At 67.4% G+C, this 18,870-nt stretch overlaps 2 protein-coding genes and 1 long non-coding RNA gene across 6 annotated transcripts in view; 2 read left to right on the top strand and 1 right to left on the bottom strand.

Annotated features, from left to right (window-relative positions):
- The window catches only part of NBEAL2 (neurobeachin like 2), a gene marked incomplete at its 5' end in the record, with an annotated part of 27,778 nt that extends 12,602 nt beyond the window's left edge, over positions 1 to 15,176 (top strand). For 2 of the 3 annotated variants that reach the window (XM_081106332.1, XM_081106333.1), the window contains 42 exons: positions 221 to 822; positions 904 to 1,036; positions 1,161 to 1,277; positions 1,459 to 1,780; positions 1,978 to 2,060; positions 2,159 to 2,251; positions 2,859 to 3,033; positions 3,156 to 3,289; positions 3,794 to 3,953; positions 4,156 to 4,258; positions 4,432 to 4,585; positions 4,681 to 4,839; positions 4,958 to 5,117; positions 5,290 to 5,375; positions 5,527 to 6,051; positions 6,800 to 6,978; positions 7,074 to 7,233; positions 7,388 to 7,525; positions 7,615 to 7,965; positions 8,074 to 8,223; positions 8,307 to 8,464; positions 8,647 to 8,771; positions 8,856 to 8,991; positions 9,426 to 9,586; positions 9,680 to 9,996; positions 10,093 to 10,188; positions 10,555 to 10,679; positions 10,763 to 10,903; positions 11,024 to 11,154; positions 11,346 to 11,455; positions 11,558 to 11,675; positions 11,775 to 11,872; positions 11,947 to 12,063; positions 12,590 to 12,670; positions 12,754 to 12,851; positions 12,967 to 13,139; positions 13,245 to 13,339; positions 13,560 to 13,676; positions 13,774 to 13,932; positions 14,007 to 14,155; positions 14,487 to 14,622; positions 14,701 to 15,176. In XM_081106332.1, the coding sequence (XP_080962458.1) occupies positions 221 to 822; positions 904 to 1,036; positions 1,161 to 1,277; positions 1,459 to 1,780; positions 1,978 to 2,060; positions 2,159 to 2,251; positions 2,859 to 3,033; positions 3,156 to 3,289; positions 3,794 to 3,953; positions 4,156 to 4,258; positions 4,432 to 4,585; positions 4,681 to 4,839; positions 4,958 to 5,117; positions 5,290 to 5,375; positions 5,527 to 6,051; positions 6,800 to 6,978; positions 7,074 to 7,233; positions 7,388 to 7,525; positions 7,615 to 7,965; positions 8,074 to 8,223; positions 8,307 to 8,464; positions 8,647 to 8,771; positions 8,856 to 8,991; positions 9,426 to 9,586; positions 9,680 to 9,996; positions 10,093 to 10,188; positions 10,555 to 10,679; positions 10,763 to 10,903; positions 11,024 to 11,154; positions 11,346 to 11,455; positions 11,558 to 11,675; positions 11,775 to 11,872; positions 11,947 to 12,063; positions 12,590 to 12,670; positions 12,754 to 12,851; positions 12,967 to 13,139; positions 13,245 to 13,339; positions 13,560 to 13,676; positions 13,774 to 13,932; positions 14,007 to 14,155; positions 14,487 to 14,622; positions 14,701 to 14,802 (6,927 nt within the window). In that variant the 3' untranslated portion in view covers positions 14,803 to 15,176. Of the gene's footprint in view, positions 1 to 220; positions 823 to 903; positions 1,037 to 1,160; positions 1,278 to 1,458; positions 1,781 to 1,977; positions 2,061 to 2,158; positions 2,252 to 2,858; positions 3,034 to 3,155; positions 3,290 to 3,793; positions 3,954 to 4,155; positions 4,259 to 4,431; positions 4,586 to 4,680; positions 4,840 to 4,957; positions 5,118 to 5,253; positions 5,376 to 5,526; positions 6,052 to 6,799; positions 6,979 to 7,073; positions 7,234 to 7,387; positions 7,526 to 7,614; positions 7,966 to 8,073; positions 8,224 to 8,306; positions 8,465 to 8,646; positions 8,772 to 8,855; positions 8,992 to 9,425; positions 9,587 to 9,679; positions 9,997 to 10,092; positions 10,189 to 10,554; positions 10,680 to 10,762; positions 10,904 to 11,023; positions 11,155 to 11,345; positions 11,456 to 11,557; positions 11,676 to 11,774; positions 11,873 to 11,946; positions 12,064 to 12,589; positions 12,671 to 12,753; positions 12,852 to 12,966; positions 13,140 to 13,244; positions 13,340 to 13,559; positions 13,677 to 13,773; positions 13,933 to 14,006; positions 14,156 to 14,486; positions 14,623 to 14,700 lie in introns of all 3 variants that reach the window. The other variant, XM_081106331.1, reaches the window with a different exon arrangement.
- On the bottom strand, positions 6,835 to 16,099 carry LOC308529946. The gene is made up of 5 exons (XR_013996809.1): positions 15,897 to 16,099; positions 9,420 to 9,601; positions 8,113 to 8,767; positions 7,342 to 7,507; positions 6,835 to 7,218 (listed from the first exon to the last, which is right to left on the bottom strand). It is a non-coding gene; the product is annotated as an uncharacterized lncRNA (long non-coding RNA).
- On the top strand, positions 15,022 to 18,870 carry LOC308529942 (death domain-containing membrane protein NRADD-like). 2 transcript variants are annotated; one of them, XM_081106348.1, is made up of 5 exons: positions 15,022 to 15,877; positions 16,735 to 16,815; positions 17,737 to 17,926; positions 18,036 to 18,178; positions 18,258 to 18,870. In XM_081106348.1, the coding sequence occupies exons 2-5, from the start codon at positions 16,773 to 16,775 to the stop codon at positions 18,575 to 18,577; spliced, it is 696 nt and encodes a 231-aa protein (XP_080962474.1). In that variant the 5' UTR covers positions 15,022 to 15,877; positions 16,735 to 16,772; the 3' UTR covers positions 18,578 to 18,870. The 2 variants fall into 2 exon arrangements, with proteins under 2 accessions (XP_080962474.1, XP_080962475.1); XM_081106349.1 differs by lacking the exon at positions 15,022 to 15,877 and having other exon boundaries at positions 16,035 to 16,815.

Here is an 18,870-nt window from a genome sequence, read left to right as displayed (position 1 = left end):
TAGGCCCACCCAGACTGAGCCGCGCTTCCGAGCGGGGTTAACGGGTCGGAGAACTGTCGTTGGGACTGAGGGTCGTCCCTGAGCCTCGGCCACAACCTGGGGGCTGAGGGGCAGCGCATGTTGCTTTCCCAGGTTCGGGGCAAGTGCACGAGAGAGGAAGGTGGCAGGTTAGCTGCTCCGGGCCGGGTGCCCAGGAGCTAGGACCTCTCTCCCCCCACAGGCTGTGGAGGGCGACCACAGCACGTGCCCGCCGCCGCCCGTCCGCAACGAGCAGCCGGTGCTGGTGCTGATGCGCTGGCTGCCGGCGCTGCCCACGGCCGAGCTGCGGCTCTTCCTGGCCCAGCGCCTGTGGCGGCTCTGTGACAGCTGCCCCGCCAGCCGCGCCACCTGCGTGCAGGCCGGGCTGGTGAGCTGCCTGCTGGAGACGCTCGGCACGGGGGTGGCCCTGGGGACCCGCTGCCGGGAGCCGCTGCTGGCGCTGCTGCAAGCCCTGGGCCGCGTGTCCCTGAGGCCCCTGGAGCTGCGCCGCCTGCTTCGCCCGCCGCCCGGGCTGGACTCGGGGCCGGGAGGGGCCGAGGCCGCGAGCGCCCGCCACGCGGGCGCCATCATCCGCGCGCTGGCAGGCATGGCCCGGCACCGGGGCCCTGTGCGAGCCCTACACTACTTTGACCTCACGCCCGGCATGGCGGGCATCATGGTGCCCCCCGTGCAGCGCTGGCCGGGGACCAGCTTCACCTTCCACGCCTGGCTCTGCCTGCACCCGCTGGCTGCCGCCCCGGCCCCGGCCCCCGCCCGGCGTCTCCAGCGGAAGCAGCTGTACAGGTGGGTGCGTGCCCGGGACCGGGGCAGAGTGCCAGGGTGCACGGAGGACCAGCAGGCCTAACTGGCTTAGCCTGTCCCCAGCTTCTTCACCAGCAGTGGCTCAGGGTTCGAGGCCTTCTTCACGGCGGCCGGGACCCTGGTGGTGGCCGTGTGCACCCGGAAGGAGTACCTGACCGTGAGCTTGCCCGAGGTGTCCTTTGCCGACTCTGCCTGGGTGAGCCTCCATCCTTGTGTGTGTGTGTGTGTGGGGGGCATCCTCGTGTGGCCAGGCGGGGGGTCCCCAAGCCCAGGGGGTCCCTACCCCCCGCCTGCCGCCTGATGCCGTGCTTCCGTCCCAGCACTGTGTGGCCGTCGTCCATGTGCCTGGCGGGCTCTTCAGCCAGAACCTGGTGCACATCTACAAGGACGGCCACCTGGTCAAGACAGCGCCCCTCCGCTGCCCCTCCCTCGCCGAGGTGCACCGGGCAGGGTTTGGGGAGGCTTTGGGTGTCTGGGGGGACCTGGACAGGGCGGGGTCTGGAGCCTCGGGGGTCTGTGCAGCCCTGGGGGCTACTGTGCAACGCCGGATGCTGGTGGACCCCAGGCTTGGCTGTGAGCTGACTCCCCACCTTACTCCCCCTCCCCCCGACCCCGCAGCCCTTCTCTTCCTGCTGCATCGGCTCCGCTGGCCACCGCACGACAACCACCACCACGGGGCTGCCGGCGCCAGCGGTCCCCACCGCCCTCGCCCCCACTCACCCCTCCCTCACCCGCTCGCAGTCCGTCCCGGCCACCGCAGGCCTGGGCTGGGGGTCTGGGCTGGGGGCCCCCCCCCAGGAGGGCAGCATCAGCTCCACCCTGGCAGGCACCCAGGACACGCGCTGGGGCAGCCCCACCTCCCTGGAGGGTGAGCTGGGGGCCGTGGCCATCTTCCACGAAGCGCTGCCCACGGCAACCCTGCAGGCCCTGTGCAGCCTGGGTACGCATCCCCCCCCTCCCGGCCCCGGCCGCCCGCCCCCCCCAGGGTCCCCAGACCGGGTGGTTGGAGTCTTAAAGTGCCCAGGCTGGAAAGTGGGGTCTCAGGGGAGAAGGCGTCCCTGGACGTCCTCTGGTCGGGGCTCTGGATGGGGCTTGGCCGGAGGGGCAGCCGGGTCTGAAGGCCCCGCCGACCCGCAGGGCCCAACGAGACAGCACCCTTCAAGCCCGAGGGCGACCTGCATGAACTCAGCGCCAAGCTGCTCCTCCATTACTCACCTCAGGTACTGGGGGGGGCTCACCCCGTTACCTCCCCCCCCGGCACCCCACTGTCTGCCGCCCCCTCCACCTGACCCTGGCTGCCCGCTTGTCCTGCCCACAGGCCTGTAAGAACAACATCTGCCTGGACCTGTCCCCTGGGCACGGGCTGGACGGCCGCCTGACGGGCCACAGGGTGGAGACCTGGGACGTGAAGGTGCGTGTACACGTGGGCGGTGCGTGCAGAGAGCGTGAGCGTGGGCACGTGTGTGTACAGGGTGGGCTGGGGAGAGGCACGGTGCCCTGGGACGTGAAGGTGCGTGTACACGTGGGCGGTGCGTGCAGAGAGCGTGAGCGTGGGCACGTGTGTGTACAGGGTGGGCTGGGGAGAGGCACGGTGCCCTGGGACGTGAAGGTGCGTGTACACGTGGGCGGTGCGTGCAGAGAGCGTGAGCGTGGGCACGTGTGTGTGCAGGGTGGGCTGGGGAGAGGCACGGTGCCCTGGGACGTGAAGGTGCGTGTACACGTGGGCGGTGCGTGCAGAAAGCGTGGGCACGTGTGCGTGCAGGGTGGGCTGGGGAGAGGCGTGGTGCCCTGGGACGTGAAGGTGTGTGTACACGTGGGCGGTGCGTGCAGAGAGCGTGAGCGTGGGCACGTGTGCGTGCAGGGTGGGCTGGGGAGGGGCACGGTGCCCTGGGAGGCCTTTAGGAGACCTGGGTTCAAGAGCAAAACTTCCCTGGCCCAAGCACCCAGACCAGGCAGGATGGGGTGACCTGGCCAGGGAAGGGCTGGGAGCTGCCTCTCACAGCCGCCCTGCCCCCCAGGACGTGGTGACCTGTGTGGGGGGCATGGGTGCCCTGCTGCCCCTCTTGGAGCGAGTGGCTGCCCAGCCCCAAGAGGCCGAGGCAGGTCCAGCCGAGACGCATGACCTGGTGGGGCCCGAGCTGACCTCTAGCCACAACACCCAGGGCCTGCCCCTTCCTCTAGGCAAGTCCCCAGGTAAGTGTCCCGGGTGCCCGGGCTGAGGGAGGGAGGGTTGTCGCCGTGGGGGCTGGAGGGCCTGAGTGTCTGTGGCCACGGCCAGCCCTTGACACACATCTGTCCCCTCCTGGCGGCCACAGAGGAGCGGATGGAGAGGAACGCGGTGGCGGCCTTTCTGCTGATGCTGCGGAACTTCCTGCAGGACCACCCTGTGAACCAGGAGAGCCTGGTGCAGTGCCAGGGCCCTGCCATCCTGGGGGCGCTCCTGCGCAAGGTGGGCCTGGGGCGGCGAGGGGCTGCCCTGTCCGGGTGGGGGACCAAGAAGCCATTAGGCAGGCAGAGCCTCCTGGGAGAGGTGGCATTTGAAGGCGCCTTGAAAGGTGGGGCAGGCCGGGCCGGCAAGCTCAGTGATTGAGCGTCGACCTAGGAACCAGGAGGTCACGGTTCGATTCCCGGTCGGGGCACAGGCCCGGGTTGCAGGCTTGATCCCCAGTGTGGGGCGTGCAGGAGGCAGCCAATCCGTGATTCTCTCTCATCATTGATGTTTCTCTCCCTCTCCCTTCCTCTCTGAAATCAATAAAAATATATTAAATAATAAATAAAGGCTGGGCAGGGTGTGGCTGAGGGTCAGGGGGAAGCACCAGCTCCGGCTGGGACGGGGGCTGCTCAGCGGGCTGGGGGCTGGCGTCTGTCCGCCTGTGCCGGGCAGAGTGGGAGCCGGGAGGCTGGCCGGGCGGCGGGCAGGGCCGGCCATCTCACTCCACCTCCTGCTCTCCAGGTGCCCAGCTGGGCCATGGACATGAACGTGCTCAAGTCTGCCCAGCTGCTGATGGAGCAGGTGGCCGCTGAGGGCAGTGGGTCCCTCCTGTACCCGCTCTACCACCACTTGCTCTTCAACTTCCACCTCTGGACCCTCGGCGACTTCGCTGTGTGCCTCGGTAGGTGTGAGCCTTGGGTGGAGGGACGCCGCCAGGCCCGGCGACAGTGGAGAGTCTGAGAAGCTCCGCCCCTGCTCTGAAGGGACATGTTTGCCCTGGGGTGTCTGAGGGGAACACGACCCTCGCTGGGGGTGTCGGATAGGAGGGTGGGAAAGGGCCCGGCTCGGCCTGGTGGCCTGAGCCCTCGGCGATGCCCGCTCAGGCCACATCCAGTACATGGCCAGCGTAATCCGCAAGCACAGACCGAAGCTGCAGAAGAAGTACGGGGTCCAGTTCATCCTGGACGCCCTGCACACCCACTACAGGTGAGGCTGGCGAGGGGCTGGTCGCCAGGGGCTGCCCCCGCGGCCTCTGGCCTTGGGGCCGGGCGGTCCAGTCCCCCCAGCTCACTGCCACCCTCCCTGTTCTCCCTCCTCTCCTTGCGTTCCCCTGGCCCTGGGTTCCCCTGGCCCTGGGTGTGGGGCACCGACCTGTGCAGCTCACAGCGGGAGTGCCCCCTGGCGGCCGACGAGCTGAGCATGGTGCAGACGGCACTGCTGGAGCTGGTTCTGGAGCTCCTGACGCCGACCTCCCTGGCCGAAGACCTGCAGGTGGTGCTGAGCTTCCTGGCAGCTGCGGGTGATGCCGGCCAGGTAGGCTGGAGGCCGGTGACAGGGCGGCTTGGGAGAGGCCGGGGTGTGGACCACGTGGGGAGGCCCAGCCCAGTGTGAGCCTTTGTGTCCCCCAGGTGCTGGGCGCCCTGAACCTGCTGCTGGTACTGCTGCAGCGCTCATGTGCCCAGGAGCTCGTGGCTGGCTTCCTGCTGGAGCCGGGAAACCTGGAGGTGCTGCTGGCACTGCTGGTGCGACTGTGGGCACTGCCCCAGCTGCCCAGGCGCGTCTGCAAGGTACGCCCAGCCCACCCGACCCTGGCGTCCCTCCTGCTGTGGCCGCTGCCTGAGGCCCAGGGCGCTGCGTGCGGCTTCGCCTCCGCGGTGACTTCCTCCCGTGGTGCCGTCCGCCCAGGTCCTGCACAGACTGCAGCAGATGGAGCACCTGCCTGAGCACAGCCGCCAGCGGCTTCGGCTCCGAGAGTGTGGCCTCCAGGGGCTCGTCGCCTGCCTGCCGGAAGGGGCGGTCTCCCTCCAGCTCTGCCGGGGCCTCTACAAGCTGTTCCTGGGCACAGGTACCACCTGCTGGGCTCGAAGGGCAGGCCAGGTGGAGGGGTGACAGGGCTCCAGGAACAGGGCAGGTGGGAAGAGGCAGGTGCTGGTGTAGGGGCCGGGGCTGAGCCAGCAGGAGAGGATTAGGGTGAGGGTCAGGCTCCAGCTCTCAGGCCCCTCTGGCCCTCTTCCCAGACTGCCTGAGCCTCTCAGACCTGATGGCCGTGGTGCAGCTGTCCCTCCAGGCTGACCTTGGCGTCCGCCTGGACATCTGTCGCAAGGTGAGTGTGGTGGCAAAGCTTGGGGGGGCCACCCTGAGAGCTCACTTTGTCTGCGGCAGTGAGGGGCCCTGGGGTCTCCCCACAAAGGCTCCAGACCGGGCCGGGGGCAGATCTCTGGCGAGCCCCTCATGCTCGGTGCCTTGGCCCGCAGCTCTTCCACCTCTTCTACGGGCAGCCCGACGTCGTGCGGCTGCTGGCCCGGCAGGCTGGCTGGCAGGACGTCCTGACGCGGCTGTACGTGCTGGAGGCTGCCACGGCTGGCAGCCCCCTGCCCTTCCCCTCGGAGCTGCCCGCCTCCCCAGAGCCAGCCTCACCCAAGCCACTCACCGAGTCCCTGGAACCTTCGGACGTCTTCCTGCCCTCGGAGGCCCCCTGCCCGGACCCCGATGCCTTTTATCACGCTCTCTCCCCATTCTGCACACCCTTGGACCTGGGCCTGGAACGGTCCAGTGTGGACTCGGGCAACATCGCAGGTGGCGGCAGCGGCGGCAGCGGCGGCAGCGGGACCCTTACTCCCGCCAGCCAGCCGGGCACGCCCTCCCTGCTGGATGGGCCCCGGCCCTTCCCCGCTGCCCAGGGCCGCCACAGCTCCAGCCTCTCCAACGTGCTGGGGGACGGCAGCCTCCCAGAGCCCACCGCCAGTGGGGACGACACCTCTAACACCAGCAACCCTCAGGTGGGCAGGCCCCCCCTGCCACTGCATGGCACTGGCGGGGGCACCTCGAGGCACAGGAGGGCAGGTGGCCTTTCAGCAGGGGTAGCCCTGCCTAACATCAGGGCTGCAGCTGCCAGTGGGGTCCCAGCATAGGGCAGGGCTTTACAGGGTCCGTGGACAGCCCAATGGGTCCTGCCTGGTGCTTCTGGGCCTGGGGTTCGGCCTCTGCTTATTCTATGGCATCCTCCAGAGCATTCCGGGAGTTTTTTTTTTTAATGTATCTTTATTAATCTCAGAGAGGAAGGGAGAGGGAGAGAGAGAGAGAGAGAGAGAGAAACATCAATGATGAGAGAATCATGGATCAGCTGCCTCCTGCACGCCCCCCACTGGGGATCAAGCCCACAACCCGGGCCTGTGCCCTGACCAGGAATTGAACCGTGACCTGCTGGTTCGTAGGTTGACGCTCAGCCACTGAGCTGGGCTCCAGGGCAGTTCTTGAGGCCTGTGAGGACTGAAATCTAGTTCTGTGAGCCGCCTAAGCCTGTCTTAGGGGTTACTGAAACCCCGGGACTCTCCCAGGAATCCAGGCAGTGGCTGAGGCCTTGGCACCTTTCCTCCCGGCCTCAGAGCCAGGCCATCTACTGGCTGAATGCTCTGCCCCAGTGTCCCTACGAGTGGTGGGCAAGGGGTGCTGACTGGGATAGCATGAGGCCAGTCTGACCCCGTCTGTCCCCGGCCCACACCTTGCACCACCCATCTGGGCCCACAGCAAACCCCTGAGGAGGAGCTGTGCAACCTGCTCACCAACATGCTGTTCCTGGTGACGTGGCGGGGCGTGGAGGACAGTGACGAGGCCGCCTGGCGGGAACGTGGCCAGGTCTTCTCGGTGCTCACCCAGCTGGGGGCCTCGGCCACACTGGTGCGCCCCCCAGACTGCATCAAGCGCAGGTGAGGGGTACCCCGGGCCGTCCGGAGGCCTGCGGGGAGGGCAGGAGGCGGGAGGCAGGCAGCAGGCAGACACCTGAGCCCCTTGCCCTCCCCAGCCTCCTGGAGATGATGCTGGAGTCAGCCCTGAGCGACATCAAAGAGGCCCCGGCCGGGGGCCTGGCCAGCCTCACGCGGCAGGTGCTCTGGCTGCTGCGCCTGCTGCAGGACTTCCTGTGCTCAGAGGGCCATGGTAACCAGGAGCTGTGGAGTGAGAAGGTGTGTGTGTGGGGGGAGGTGGACGTGTGCAGTCCTGGGTGGGTCCGCGCGGGTCTGAGCATAGGCCTGGCTCTGTGAGCCCCACCTGGCCCCCTGCCCCACCCTGACCTTGCTCCGTCCCCATGGGTGATGGCTGCTGGGTGTTGTGTGGCAGCTCTTTGAAGGTGTGTGCAACCTGCTGGACCGCCTGGGCGCCTGGTCCCACCTGGCCAACGGCACGGCGGATCTCCGAGAGATGGCACAGATTGGCCTGCACCTCGTGCTGGGCTATATCCTGTTGGAGGACCCACAGGTGAGCACTGGTGGGTGTGGGGAGGGTGCGACGGCCACGGGGAGCCCCGGGAGCCTTGAAGAACACCCACACTGGCCTTGTGCCCGCAGCTGCACGCCCAGGCCTACGTGAGGCTGCACTCGCTGCTGCAGACCGCGGTGCCCATGCGCCGGGAGGAGGCCTGCTATGTGCTCTCCAAGCTGGAGGCGGCGCTGGCGCGGGCACTGAACGCCTCCCCCTGCGAGGCGGGCACGGAGTCCCGGACCCCAGCGGCCGCCTCCGGGGAGCGCTGCTCGTGGCTGGTGCCGCTGGTGCGGACGCTGCTGGACCGCGCCTACGGGCCTCTGGGGCTGCAGTGGGGGCTGCCCTCCCTGCCGCCCACCAACGGCAGCCCCACCTTCTTCGAGGACTTCCAGGCCTTCTGCGCCACCCCCGAATGGCGCCAGTTCATCGACAAGCAGGTGCCCGGGGCGGGGGCGCGGGCGCGGGCGGGGGCGCGGGCGGAGAAGTGGGGCCGGGAGCCCACATCGAGCGCTGGCCTCCCTCCCCTCCGTCCCCCGCCACCCCAGGTGCAGCCCACCATGTCCCAGTTCGAGATGGACACCTACGCCAAGAGCCACGACCTCATGTCCGGCTTCTGGAACTCCTGCTACGACACCCTCATGAGCAGCGGGCAGCGGCGTCAGTGGGAGCGCGCGCACAGCCGGCGGGCCTTCCAGGTGCGCGGGCGGCGGGCCTGGGGCTGCCCCGCCCCGCGGGGACCGGACGCAGCCGGGACTCACCATCGCTCCCCCCACCCCAGGAGCAGGTGCTGGAGCCCGTGCAGCGGCGGGCGCGCCTGGAGGGGCTGCGCTACGGCGCGGCGCAGAAGCAGCAGGCGGCGCAGCTCTCCACGGCGCTGCTGCACTGGGGCGCATTGTGGCGGCGCCTCTCCAGCCCCTGCGGGGCCTGGGCCCTCAGGTGGGCGGGGCTCGGTCCTCGGATGGGCGGGACCTGGGCCATCTGGTGGGCGGGGCTGGAAAGGGGCGGGGTCCTCGGGTGGGTGGGGCAGGGGATGGGCGGGGATTGGGAGGGAGGGAGGGACCTGGAGAGCCAGGCTGCCTTTGGGGGGCCTGGGAGGAACCACCGGGGCGTCTCCGCAGGGACCCGCCCACGCCCCGGTGGAAGATGTCCAGGGCCGAGACATACTCACGCATGCGTCTGAAGCTGGTGCCCAACCATCACTTCAACGCTCACCTGGAAGCCAGTGCCCTCCGCGACAACCTAGGTGAGAGGGTGAGCCAGAAGGGCCCTCCCGACCCCGCATGCTGCCCCGTCCATTTCTGGCTGAACACTCGTGGGCCCATTGCAGGCGAGGCCCCCCTAACACCCACCGAGGAGGCGGCGCTGCCTCTAGCAGTAACCAAAGAGGCCAAAGTCAGCTCCGTGCCCGAGGAGCTGCCGGAAGACCAGCTGGGCGAGGAGGAGCTGGCCTCCCTGGAGACTGCGTGAGTGGGGCTGGGAGAGCCGACGGGCCGGGCGTCTGCTCCGGGTACTTGCCTGCTGGGGTTTGGCCCTGAGTCCATTCCCTCTGCCACAGGACTAAACACCCTGAAGGACTGTCCCAAATCAGGTGGGGCTGGCGAGAGGTGTCGCCCAGAACAGATGTTGCTCTTTCACGGCGAGGCACCCAGAGCAGGGCAGGCAACACAGACCAGCCTAGGAGGGGCCCACGGGAGTGGGCAGGGGCCGAGCTAGGGGAGGCTGGGCACACGCGCTGGTGTCCTGGCAAGACATTCAGAGACTCGGGCAGGACGGGGGGCCAGTCTGGACCCTGGGCAGCTCCTCCCTCCCCTCTGACTTGACGGCACTGGGAGCGAGCTCCTGGGCTTGTGGGAAGGGGTCCCAGAGCCAAGAGCCTGAAGTGGGTGCTGACCCGCAGGATGGAGGCGGCGGAACTGGACGAGCAGCATGAGAAGCTGGTGCTGTCAGCCGAGTGCCAGCTGGTCACGGTGGTGGCCGTGGTCCCAGGGCTGCTGGAGGTCACCACGCAGCACATATACTTCTACGACGGCAGCGCCGAGCGCGTGGACACCGAGGAGGGTGCGTCTGGTGGAGCTGCGTGGAGCGAGGGTAGGGGGGGCGGTCCGCTGGGGCAGGCTGAGTGGCTCCTGCACCTGCTGTCCGTCCTCGCAGGCGTCGGCCACGACTTCCGGCGGCCGCTGGCCCAGCTGCGCGAGGTCTACCTGCGGCGCTTCAACCTGCGGCGCTCGGCCCTGGAGCTCTTCTTCATCGATCAGGCCAACTACTTCCTCAACTTCCCGTGCAAGGCGGGTGGGGCTGCAGCCTCCGCTCCCTGCCAGGCCCCCAGGCCCCAGCCCGGCTCCATCCCGCCCCACACCCAGATGCGCAACCAGGTGTACAAGTGGCTCCTGCGCCTGCGGCCGCCGACCCAAGGCTACCTGAGCAGCCGCTCCCCGCAGGAGATGCTGCGAGCCTCGGGCCTGACCCAGGTGGGAGCCCTGGACTGTGAGGGGTGGGGGAGGGCATGGCCCTGTGGTGGCCGGACATGTCCACGGGCTCACCTCCTGCCTGCCCTGCCCCCCCAGAAATGGGTGCAGCGGGAGATATCCAACTTCGAGTATCTGATGCAACTCAACACCATCGCCGGGCGGACGTACAACGACTTGTCTCAGTACCCAGTGGTGAGAGCCCGCTCCATACCTCCATCTACCCCTCTGTCTGCCAGCCCGGTTCACCCCAGTGTAGGCACTGATGGGGGGCCACGCCCTGAGCCCTGTCCTAGGCCGGTGTTGCCTAAGCCCTGGCCTCTGTTCTTGCCGCGGCCCCCCCCCCCCCCACACACACACCCAGCCCCACTCTTGTCCCCTCCTGGCCTGTTTTCCATGAAGGGTGCCCTGTCCCAGGCGGTCCGTCCTGCTCCCCTGTGGCCTCTCCTAGTGGGTCCCCACCTGTGGGCTCTGCCCATCTTCCTGAGGGTGAGGGCAGGGCAGAGAGGGCAGGTAGGCCATCAGGACCCTCATGCAGCTCCTGCCCGGGTGGGCGGCCAGTTCCCCTGGGTCCTACAGGACTACGTGTCCCCAACCCTGGACCTCAGCAACCCGGCTGTCTTCCGGGACCTGTCCAAGCCCATCGGTGTGGTGAACCCCAAGCATGCCCAGCTCGTGAGGGAGAAGTGAGCATGTGGGCAGGGCTGGGTTCGGAGGGTGGGACGGGCCACGGGGGTGCTTCTGCCGACCCCCCCAATTGTGACTCCAGGTATGAGAGCTTCGAGGACCCAGCGGGCACCATTGACAAGTTCCACTATGGCACCCACTATTCCAACGCGGCGGGCGTGATGCACTACCTCATCCGCATGGAACCCTTCACCTCCCTGCACGTCCAGCTGCAGAGTGGCCGGTGCGGCCCAGGGAGGGGTGGCAGATGGCCGGGGTGGGGGAGGCCAGCGTTTGAGGGGTAGAGGCAGGTCCTCCACCCCGTCGTCACCGCCTCACTTTGGCCCGTGCCCCTCTCCACCAGCTTCGACTGCTCTGACCGGCAGTTCCACTCGGTGGCGGCAGCCTGGCAGGCCCGCCTGGACAGCCTGGCCGACGTGAAGGAGCTCATCCCGGAATTCTTCTACTTCCCCGACTTCCTAGAGAACCAGAACGGTAGGGGCTGGCGTGGGGATGCAGACGCGGGCCACGGGGAGCAGGTGTGGTGGGGAAGGAGAGCGGGTGGGCAGGTGGGGAGAGGAAGTGAGTGCAGTGGGGAAGGAGATGGGGGTGGGGGGCGGGTATGGTGGGGAAGGAGACGCGGGCCGGGGAGTGGGTGAAGACAGCTGACCAGTCCTCTGTTCCAGGCTTTGACCTGGGCTGCCTCCAGCTGACCAATGAGAAGGTGGGCGATGTGGTGCTGCCGCCGTGGGCCAAGTCCCCTGAGGACTTCATCCAGCAGCACCGCCAGGCCTTGGTGAGGACATGGGTCATATAGCCAGGCAGCCGGGGTGGAAGGTCAGGTTTCGGGGTCAGCTGTCTCTCCCTGGACTGACCGCCCCTCCCCGTCCATCCCCAGGAGTCGGAATACGTGTCCACCCACTTGCATGAATGGATTGACCTCATCTTTGGCTACAAGCAGCGGGGCCCGGCCGCGGAGGAGGCCCTCAACATCTTCTATTACTGCACCTATGAGGGTGGGCAGGCCCTGGGCTCACGTGGAGGCTGGGCACGGAGGAGGAAGGGTGGAGGCAGAGGGCACGGAGGAGTCCTGACTGCTTGGTCTGCCCGCCCAGGGGCTGTGGATCTGGACCAGGTGACCGACGAGCGGGAACGGAAGGCCCTGGAGGGCATTATCAGCAACTTCGGGCAGACTCCCTGTCAGCTGCTGAAGGTAAGGCCAGTGCGGAGGCCCGCGGGCAGGGACGTCCAGGCCACGGTGCTAACTGGCCACTCGCCCGCCCGCAGGAGCCGCATCCAGCCCGGCTCTCGGCGGAGGAAGCAGCCCAGCGCCTCGCACGTCTGGACACGAACTCGCCCAGCATCTTCCAGCACCTGGACCAGCTCAGGGCCTTCTTTGCGGAGGTGAGGAGGCCTGGCTTCCTCCTCTCGGAAATGAGTTCAACCTGCCGTTGCCCTCACCCACCTGCTGGGGCCGAGGGGAGACCGACTCAGGGCCACTGGCACTCAGGCCCCTTGGGAAACCAGAGGACTGTGGGAGTGCCGCTGGGCAGGAAAAGGCCTGGACGCAGCCACCCGAGGGCCTCGGGGAGACCGGAGGGAGGGCATCTCCATGGACACTCCCTCGCCTTCCTGCTGCGTCTCGCACGCCCCTGGGCCTGGCGTTCTTAGGCTGTCCTCTCCTGCCCGCAGGCTGGGGGGACATGGAGTAACGGGGTGGGTGGACCAAGCATGAGGCCCTGTCCACCCCAGCTTCTCACTCACTTTCTGAGGTGCCCCCTGAAGACCCACTGGTCTCACACGTGTTTCCCAGTGGGACCTGGGGCCTCTGGGGGCGGAGAGGCAGCGAGGCAGTGGTGCCCAGGGAACAGGTGGCGTAGTGGGGCGCTGGCTGGCCTCTCGGACACAGCCAGCCTCCCTCGACCCGCAGCTCATCAGCGACGGTGTGCCCCTGGTGCTGGCCATGGTTCCCCACCGGCAGCTCCACTCCTCCATGACCCCAGACCTGCTGGTAAGTGCGCTGGGCAGGATGCCACCGGCCCCGCCCCCTCTCTGACTGCACCCCAAACCTGCCTCTGCTCCCCTTGCTCGCAGGTGACCGTGAGTGCCAACGGACTGCTGGGCACCCACAGCTGGTTGCCCTATGATCGCAACATAAGCAACTACTTCAGGTTCATCAAAGACTCCACCAAGTGAGAGGGCTACGGCGGGGGGTCCCCACTAAGAGTGCTGGCCAGCCGCTGGTCTGGCCAAGGACCCCGAGGCCTCGGCATCCCGGCCTCACCTGTCACTCCCGTCCTTGGTCAGGGGGCAGCGGCTGCTGAGTGGCCCCTGGGTGCCAGGCAGTGGCGTGAGTGGGCACGCCCTGGCCGTGGCCCCCGATGGAAAGCTGCTGTTCAGCGGTGGCCACTGGGACGGCAGCCTCTGTGTGACCGCGCTGCCGCGGGGCAAGCTGCTGAGCCAGATCAACCGCCACCTTGGTATGCGCGCCCTGAGGCTGGGGTGGCGCGGGGCGGGGCGCGTGCCAGAGGCTGGCCGGGAGAGGCGTGACGACTCTGTTCTACTTGGACCGCCCCCCCACGCAGACATAGTGACCTGCCTTGCACTGGACACCTGTGGCATCTACCTCATCTCAGGCTCCCGGGACACCACCTGCATGGTGTGGCAGCTCCTGTACCAGGTGTGCCGGTGGGCAGCTCGGTGGGGCCCCGTAGTCAGACCTGCCACCCGCCCGCCCCTCAGCAGGCGTCCGGTCCTGCTCCTCTCGTCCCCTACCCTCCACGGCCCTCTAGCTCTCCGGCTTCACCCCGTCCCCTCGCGCTCCTGAGCCGTAGCCTCCCTGTTCAGGGGCTGGGATAATGGGGTGCCCCCAGGCCTGAGACAGCCCTGGATTCCTACAGGGTGGTCTCTCGGTGGGACTGGCACCGAAGCCCATACAGGTCCTCTACGGGCACGAAGCTGCCGTGAGCTGTGTGGCCATCAGCACGGAACTGGACATGGCGGTGTCTGGATCGGAGGTCTGTGTATGCCTGCGCCCGGGGGGGGGGGCGATGGCTGGGCACTGCCTCTGGAGCCCAGAGCCCCTGCCTAGCACCCTAAGCTGCCTTCCTACAGGACGGAGCTGTGATCATCCATACTGTACGCCGTGGCCAGTTCGTAGCAGCACTGCGGCCCCCGGGGGCCATGTTGCCCGGACCCGTGTCCCACCTGGCGCTGGGGTCTGAGGGCCAGATCGTGGTGCAGAGCTCGGCGCGGGAACGTCTGGGGGCTCAGGTACGGGAAAGGGGCACCTGGTCAGGACGGGGGGTTGGGGTTCTGTGCTCGCTGACACCTCCTGCTTCTCCCAGGTCACCTGCTCCTTGCACCTGTACTCAGTGAACGGGAGGCTGCGGGCCTCCCTGCCCCTGGTGGAGCAGCCCACCGCCCTGGCAGTGACGGAAGACTTTGTTCTGCTGGGCACAGCCCAGTGTGCCCTGCACATCCTCCACCTGAACAAGTGAGCCCCACTGTCTATGGGTTCATGGTCCCTCAGGGTGGTGGCCATTGGCAGAGGAACCAGGAGGTGCCCCCTGTGGACCCACACCCTCTTTGCCTGCTCAGGGGCACGTCCTGCAAGTCCCGTCCCTGACTCCCCGCCCCCGCTAGGGAGATCTGGCCCTTGGCCTCTCAGCCACACATCCCTGGGAGACCTCTTCACGAATCAGGGTTTCAATCGCGCCATCCTGCAAATGAGGGCAAACAGGGCCTTTAGGAGAATGAGGAGTCTGCTGGGTGCCAAGCTGCCTTGCCGTTCCGAGTTCGTGTATTCGCTCCTTCCCTCCCTGCAGACTGCTTCCTGCTGCGCCTCCCCTGCCCATGAAGGTGCCCATCCGCAGCATGGCGGTGACCAAGGAGCGCAGCCACGTGCTTGTGGGCCTGGAGGATGGCAAGCTTATCGTGGTGGGCGCGGGGCAGCCCGCTAAGGTGAGGACAAGGGCGGGAGCGGGGCTCGAATGGGGCGGGGAGTGATGGTCTTGGCTGACCCACCGCTCCTCCCACCAGGTGCGCAGCAGCCAGTTCGCTCGGAAACTCTGGGGGTCCTCGCGGCGCATCTCGCAGGTGTCCTCTGGGGAGACCGAGTACAAACCCGAGGAGGAGCGCTGACCACCGGCCCGTCCCAGCGCGGGCCCCGCCCCCCAGCAAGGCTCCGCCCCAGCGCAGGCCCCGCCCCCAGCGCAGGCCCCGCCCAGGAGCCAGTGAAGCTGTCAGCTGGCACTCGGGGTGGGCGGTACCTCACCCCCACCCAGCTCAGGGATTGGCGGGCGGAGTCACTCCCGGAAGTCCCGCCCCTCGCCGGCAGAGGGGCATCCGGAATCCCAGCCCGGGCCCGGGACTGCACAGCACTTTCTGCAGAGCCCGGGGCGGGGAACCCAGCCGCCCGAGCCCCGGTTCCGGCAGCACAGGGACCGGCCGTGGCCTTAACCCCAAGGCGGCCCCGCTCCCGTTCTCGGCAATAAATTTGGCCTCGTTTTGTAGCTGCTCCGCCTCCCGAGTTTGCGCGCGCGGCCCCCCCCCCCCCAGGTCACCATCAGGACTGGGACCCCTGGTCGTGAGCCCTCCGGGCGGCTCGTCCCTCCCGTGGCCTCCGTTTCCCCGGCCGCCTGCTCCCGGCTCGTGCTCGCGCGCTCGGTCCTCCACGTGGCCGCCCTGCAGGCACCCGTGCGCCCCCGCCTTCCGGGCGGCGAAGGGTGGGCGCGTCTGCGCGATCCTCTCTGGGGCGTGGGGAGCCGCCCGGCCCGCCCGGCCCGCCCCCGCCGAGCCCGTCCTCGCGCCGCTGTCCGTCCGGCGGCCCGTACCCGGCCTCCCCGGGATTCCACACGGTCTCCTCGCCCGGCCCTTGGGAAGCTCAGCGGCCGCGGCCCCGCCAGGGTGAGCGGATCGGGGGCGCGCGGAGGGTTGGCCGCCACAGGCAGGAGCGGGGCCGAGCGCGGCCTCTGCACCCGCCCGGAGACCGCGGTCCTGGTGCCGCGCCCGTGGGAATGTGTGCGGGCAGCCGGGCGTGTGCGGGCCTGCGGGGTGCTGCTCTGTGTGGGCGTGTGTTGCGGGCCCCGAGGCGGGTGCGTGGTGCGGGGCGGTAGTGGCTTCAGTGCTGCAGCTCGAGGAGGGTCAGGCGGACACAGGACCGTCCCAGGCTCACCCACCACCGGGACCAGCCAGGACCCAGAGGGGCCCTCATGCGGTAAGTGACACCAACTCACCCCGACACGTGGCAGGGCCCGGGCAGGCAGCCTCTGTCCCAGACCCACCACTTGCCAACTGTGCCCTTCGCCGGAAGCATGGCGCACGGCCTCGTGCACGGAAGGAGGCGTGGTGGAGTCCTGGGGCGACAGGCCGGTGTGGCCTGGGGGGTTGGAGAGCTTCCCCAGCGGCTTCATCCCTTTTCCAGACAAGATCCTTCCTGGGCCTCCTCCCCAGGCCTCAGGAGGCGGGTGCCAGCAGGATGAGCCCAGTAGGTCCCGATGGGTCCTGGGATGGAGTGGTCCTGTCCTTCAGGGTTCTTGCCTCTGTCCCATATGCCCTGTGACCTTGCTGGACACAAAGCCCCCTGTCTCCATCCTCAGCAGGAGGTGAGGCTGGCACACTGGAGGCAGGAGTGGGGACAGTCACTCCAGGGAGCCCTAGGCACTGGGTTCCTGGCCCCCTGCTGCGAAGTCTCCAGCCTCCCACCAGCCAGTAATGGGGCTTAGAGAGGTGGGCATCTCCGTGGTCCTTCCATGCCATCCCTGGACTCTGGTTTGCCAACCGGCCCGCCTCCCTCCTGAGCTGCACCCCGGCTCCTCTTGGCCAGCTGGGGCCAGTTCTCACCTCCACTCGTCTGAGACGAGAGAAACCTGGTCCAGGTTGATGAGGGAGTGTGAGGGGCAGCCAGCCCTGGGGGAATCAGGCCAGAGTGAGCCAGGAGTGGGACTCCCGACATCAGGCCTGTGGCGTCGCCTTCCCCCCGTGTCCCTACACATAGCGCCCGGGGCCTTAGAGAGGTCCCCCAGCTCCGTGCCTGGGCACTGCCCCTAACACTCCGACCCCTTCTCCACGAAGAGACACAGCCCCTGGGAGCACTACCGGCTGGCAGAGCGATGCCACACAACTCCAGCCTCGGGGTCGGCCTGGTCCGTGGGGGTAAGCACCTCTTGCTCCACGTTTGGGCACTGGGCAGGATGGAAGTAGCCAAGGTAGGTAAGTCACACACAAGGTCGGTCGTGGGCTCTGGAGTTCTTGTCCGCGGTGCCTGCACAGGATTGTGGGAGCAGCTGGCCTCCAGGCAGAAGGAAGGAAGCAGCAGCATTTACGTGCCTTCCAGTTCAGCTTCATTTTGCGAAACGTGTACAAGGTGTCCTGTACACGGAGGCCCCATGGAGACCGCCATGAATCAAGGCGGTTGGGAAGACAGGACACACAGTTCAGGCCACAGGAGACAGAAGAGGTGCAACTAGAGGCAGAAATGGGGAAAACCAAGAGAGGTCCTGGAAGCTTCCCACATAGGAGATCCCGGACAGGCGGGGAAGGCGGAACAGCAAGTGCAGGCACCTGGGAGGCCCGGAGAAGGAAGGGCAGCTCTGGGAAGGGTGGTGAGCAAAGGGGAGGCTATGGGAGATGAGCAGGGGAAATGGCCAGTCCGCTCTGGATGCTGTGCTTTGAGCTTTTATTATAATTTTAGTTTTACCTGAAATTTACCATTCTATTCTAGGTTTTTGAAAATGAATTTTTATTGATTTCAGAGAGGAAGAGAGAGAGAGAGAGAGAGAGAGAGAGAAACATCAGTGATGAGAGAGAATCATGGATTGCCTGCCTCCTGCACACCCCCGACCGGGGATCGCGCCCACAACCCAGGCATGTGCCCTGACCGGGAATTAAACCGTAACCTCCTGATTCATAGGTTGATGCTCAACCACTGAGCCACACTGTCCAGGCATGTATGAGCTTTTGACTACAGAGGAGGGACTATATTTCAAATCTTTTGGCAGCCAAGTCTAGGTGAGGCCGCCCAGGGACCTAGCCTGGGTTCCTTGCCCCTGACCCGGTCCTTCCTTCCTTCCATAGATAAGACCTGGAAGGAGCAGGACAGGGACAGGGAAGGAGCGTGGAGAGGCGAAGCGGGCGGCCTGGCCTGCAATGCCTCCTCCCCATTCCCCCCTGAGCCTCCAGGGGCCGCAGGCAGCAGCATCCCTGTCTACTGTGCCCTCCTGGCCACCGTGGTGCTCGGTCTGCTTGCCTACGTGGCCTTCAAGTGGTAGGTGGCCTGGGGACTGCCCTGTGGGACCCCTTCCCGTCTGGCCTCCCAGTCAGCTCCCCATCTCAGTGAAGGTCGGAGCTGGTTGGCAGGGCCCTTGCTCCCACAGCTGGCGCTCCCATCAACAAAGACAGCAGCTGGCCAAAGCTCGGGCTGCAGAGCTGGGCGCCCTCGACAGGGACCCGAGGCACGAGGAGAGCAGTGTCTTCCTGGACTCTCCTAGCTGCCTGGCGCCCTGTGCCCCCAGCCAGGGTGAGTCCCTTTCCCTGGGGAGCAGGGACCTAGCTCTGCCCGCCGCCCAGCCCATCTGACCCTTGTGTCTCCCACCTAGGGCCACATCCGGAGCTCGGCCGCCGGCTTTACCTCCATCTCCCTCAGCAGCAGCAAGAGGAAGTGGAGCGGCTCCTGGGAGTGTCGGGCGACCTCGACAAGGGCTGGCAGGGCCTGGCAGTCCGCCTGGGCTATCAGACGGAGGCTGTGGAGACCATGGCCCAGGGCCAGGCACCTGCCTGCGCCCTGCTGAGGGACTGGGCTGTCCAGGGAGGCAGTGGCGCTACCCTCAGGGTGCTGGAGGACGCCCTGGCCACCATGGGACGTGAAGACGTGGTCCGGGTCCTGGGCCTCCCGCCTGAGGGCTGCTCTGTGGTGTGAGCCAGGCCCCCCACAGCCTGGCCTCGCAGGGTGCAGCCCTGTGCTCCCTACCACGCCCTCTCCCATGCCCTTCCTTTCATGGGCTTCCTGACCTGGGTGGGCCCAGCCTGCTCCGTTCTGGAGGGACTCAGAAGGTGCAGCCACCACTCCCCTCCCCTGGTCCCATGTCCCTCTGAGACAGAGACCAGGATCTGGGGGAGCGGGCCTGCCCTCCTGCTCCCTGTCCCCTCCCCTTCCTTGGCCTGAACTGTTTTTCTACTTTTGTATCCATAGTAAAGGCAGCTCTGGGTTAC

The sequence above is a fragment of the Myotis nattereri genome (genome assembly GCF_964212035.1).
Source record: "Myotis nattereri genome assembly, chromosome: 14".
In the NCBI taxonomy this organism is placed as follows: Eukaryota; Metazoa; Chordata; class Mammalia; order Chiroptera; family Vespertilionidae; genus Myotis; species Myotis nattereri.
Note: the sequence above shows the minus strand (reverse complement) of the source record. Positions and strands in the feature narration are given on the sequence as shown.

Excerpts from the sequence above, each read along its gene's own strand:
- LOC308529942 (XM_081106348.1), top strand. The coding sequence starts at position 16,773 with ATGCCACACAACTCCAGCCTCGGGGTCGGCCTGGTCCGTGGGG. Across the intron at positions 17,927-18,035 it reads GCCTACGTGGCCTTCAAGTG|CTGGCGCTCCCATCAACAAA; the intron begins GTAGGTGGCCTG and ends TTGCTCCCACAG. Across the intron at positions 18,179-18,257 it reads GCCCTGTGCCCCCAGCCAGG|GGCCACATCCGGAGCTCGGC; the intron begins GTGAGTCCCTTT and ends TCTCCCACCTAG.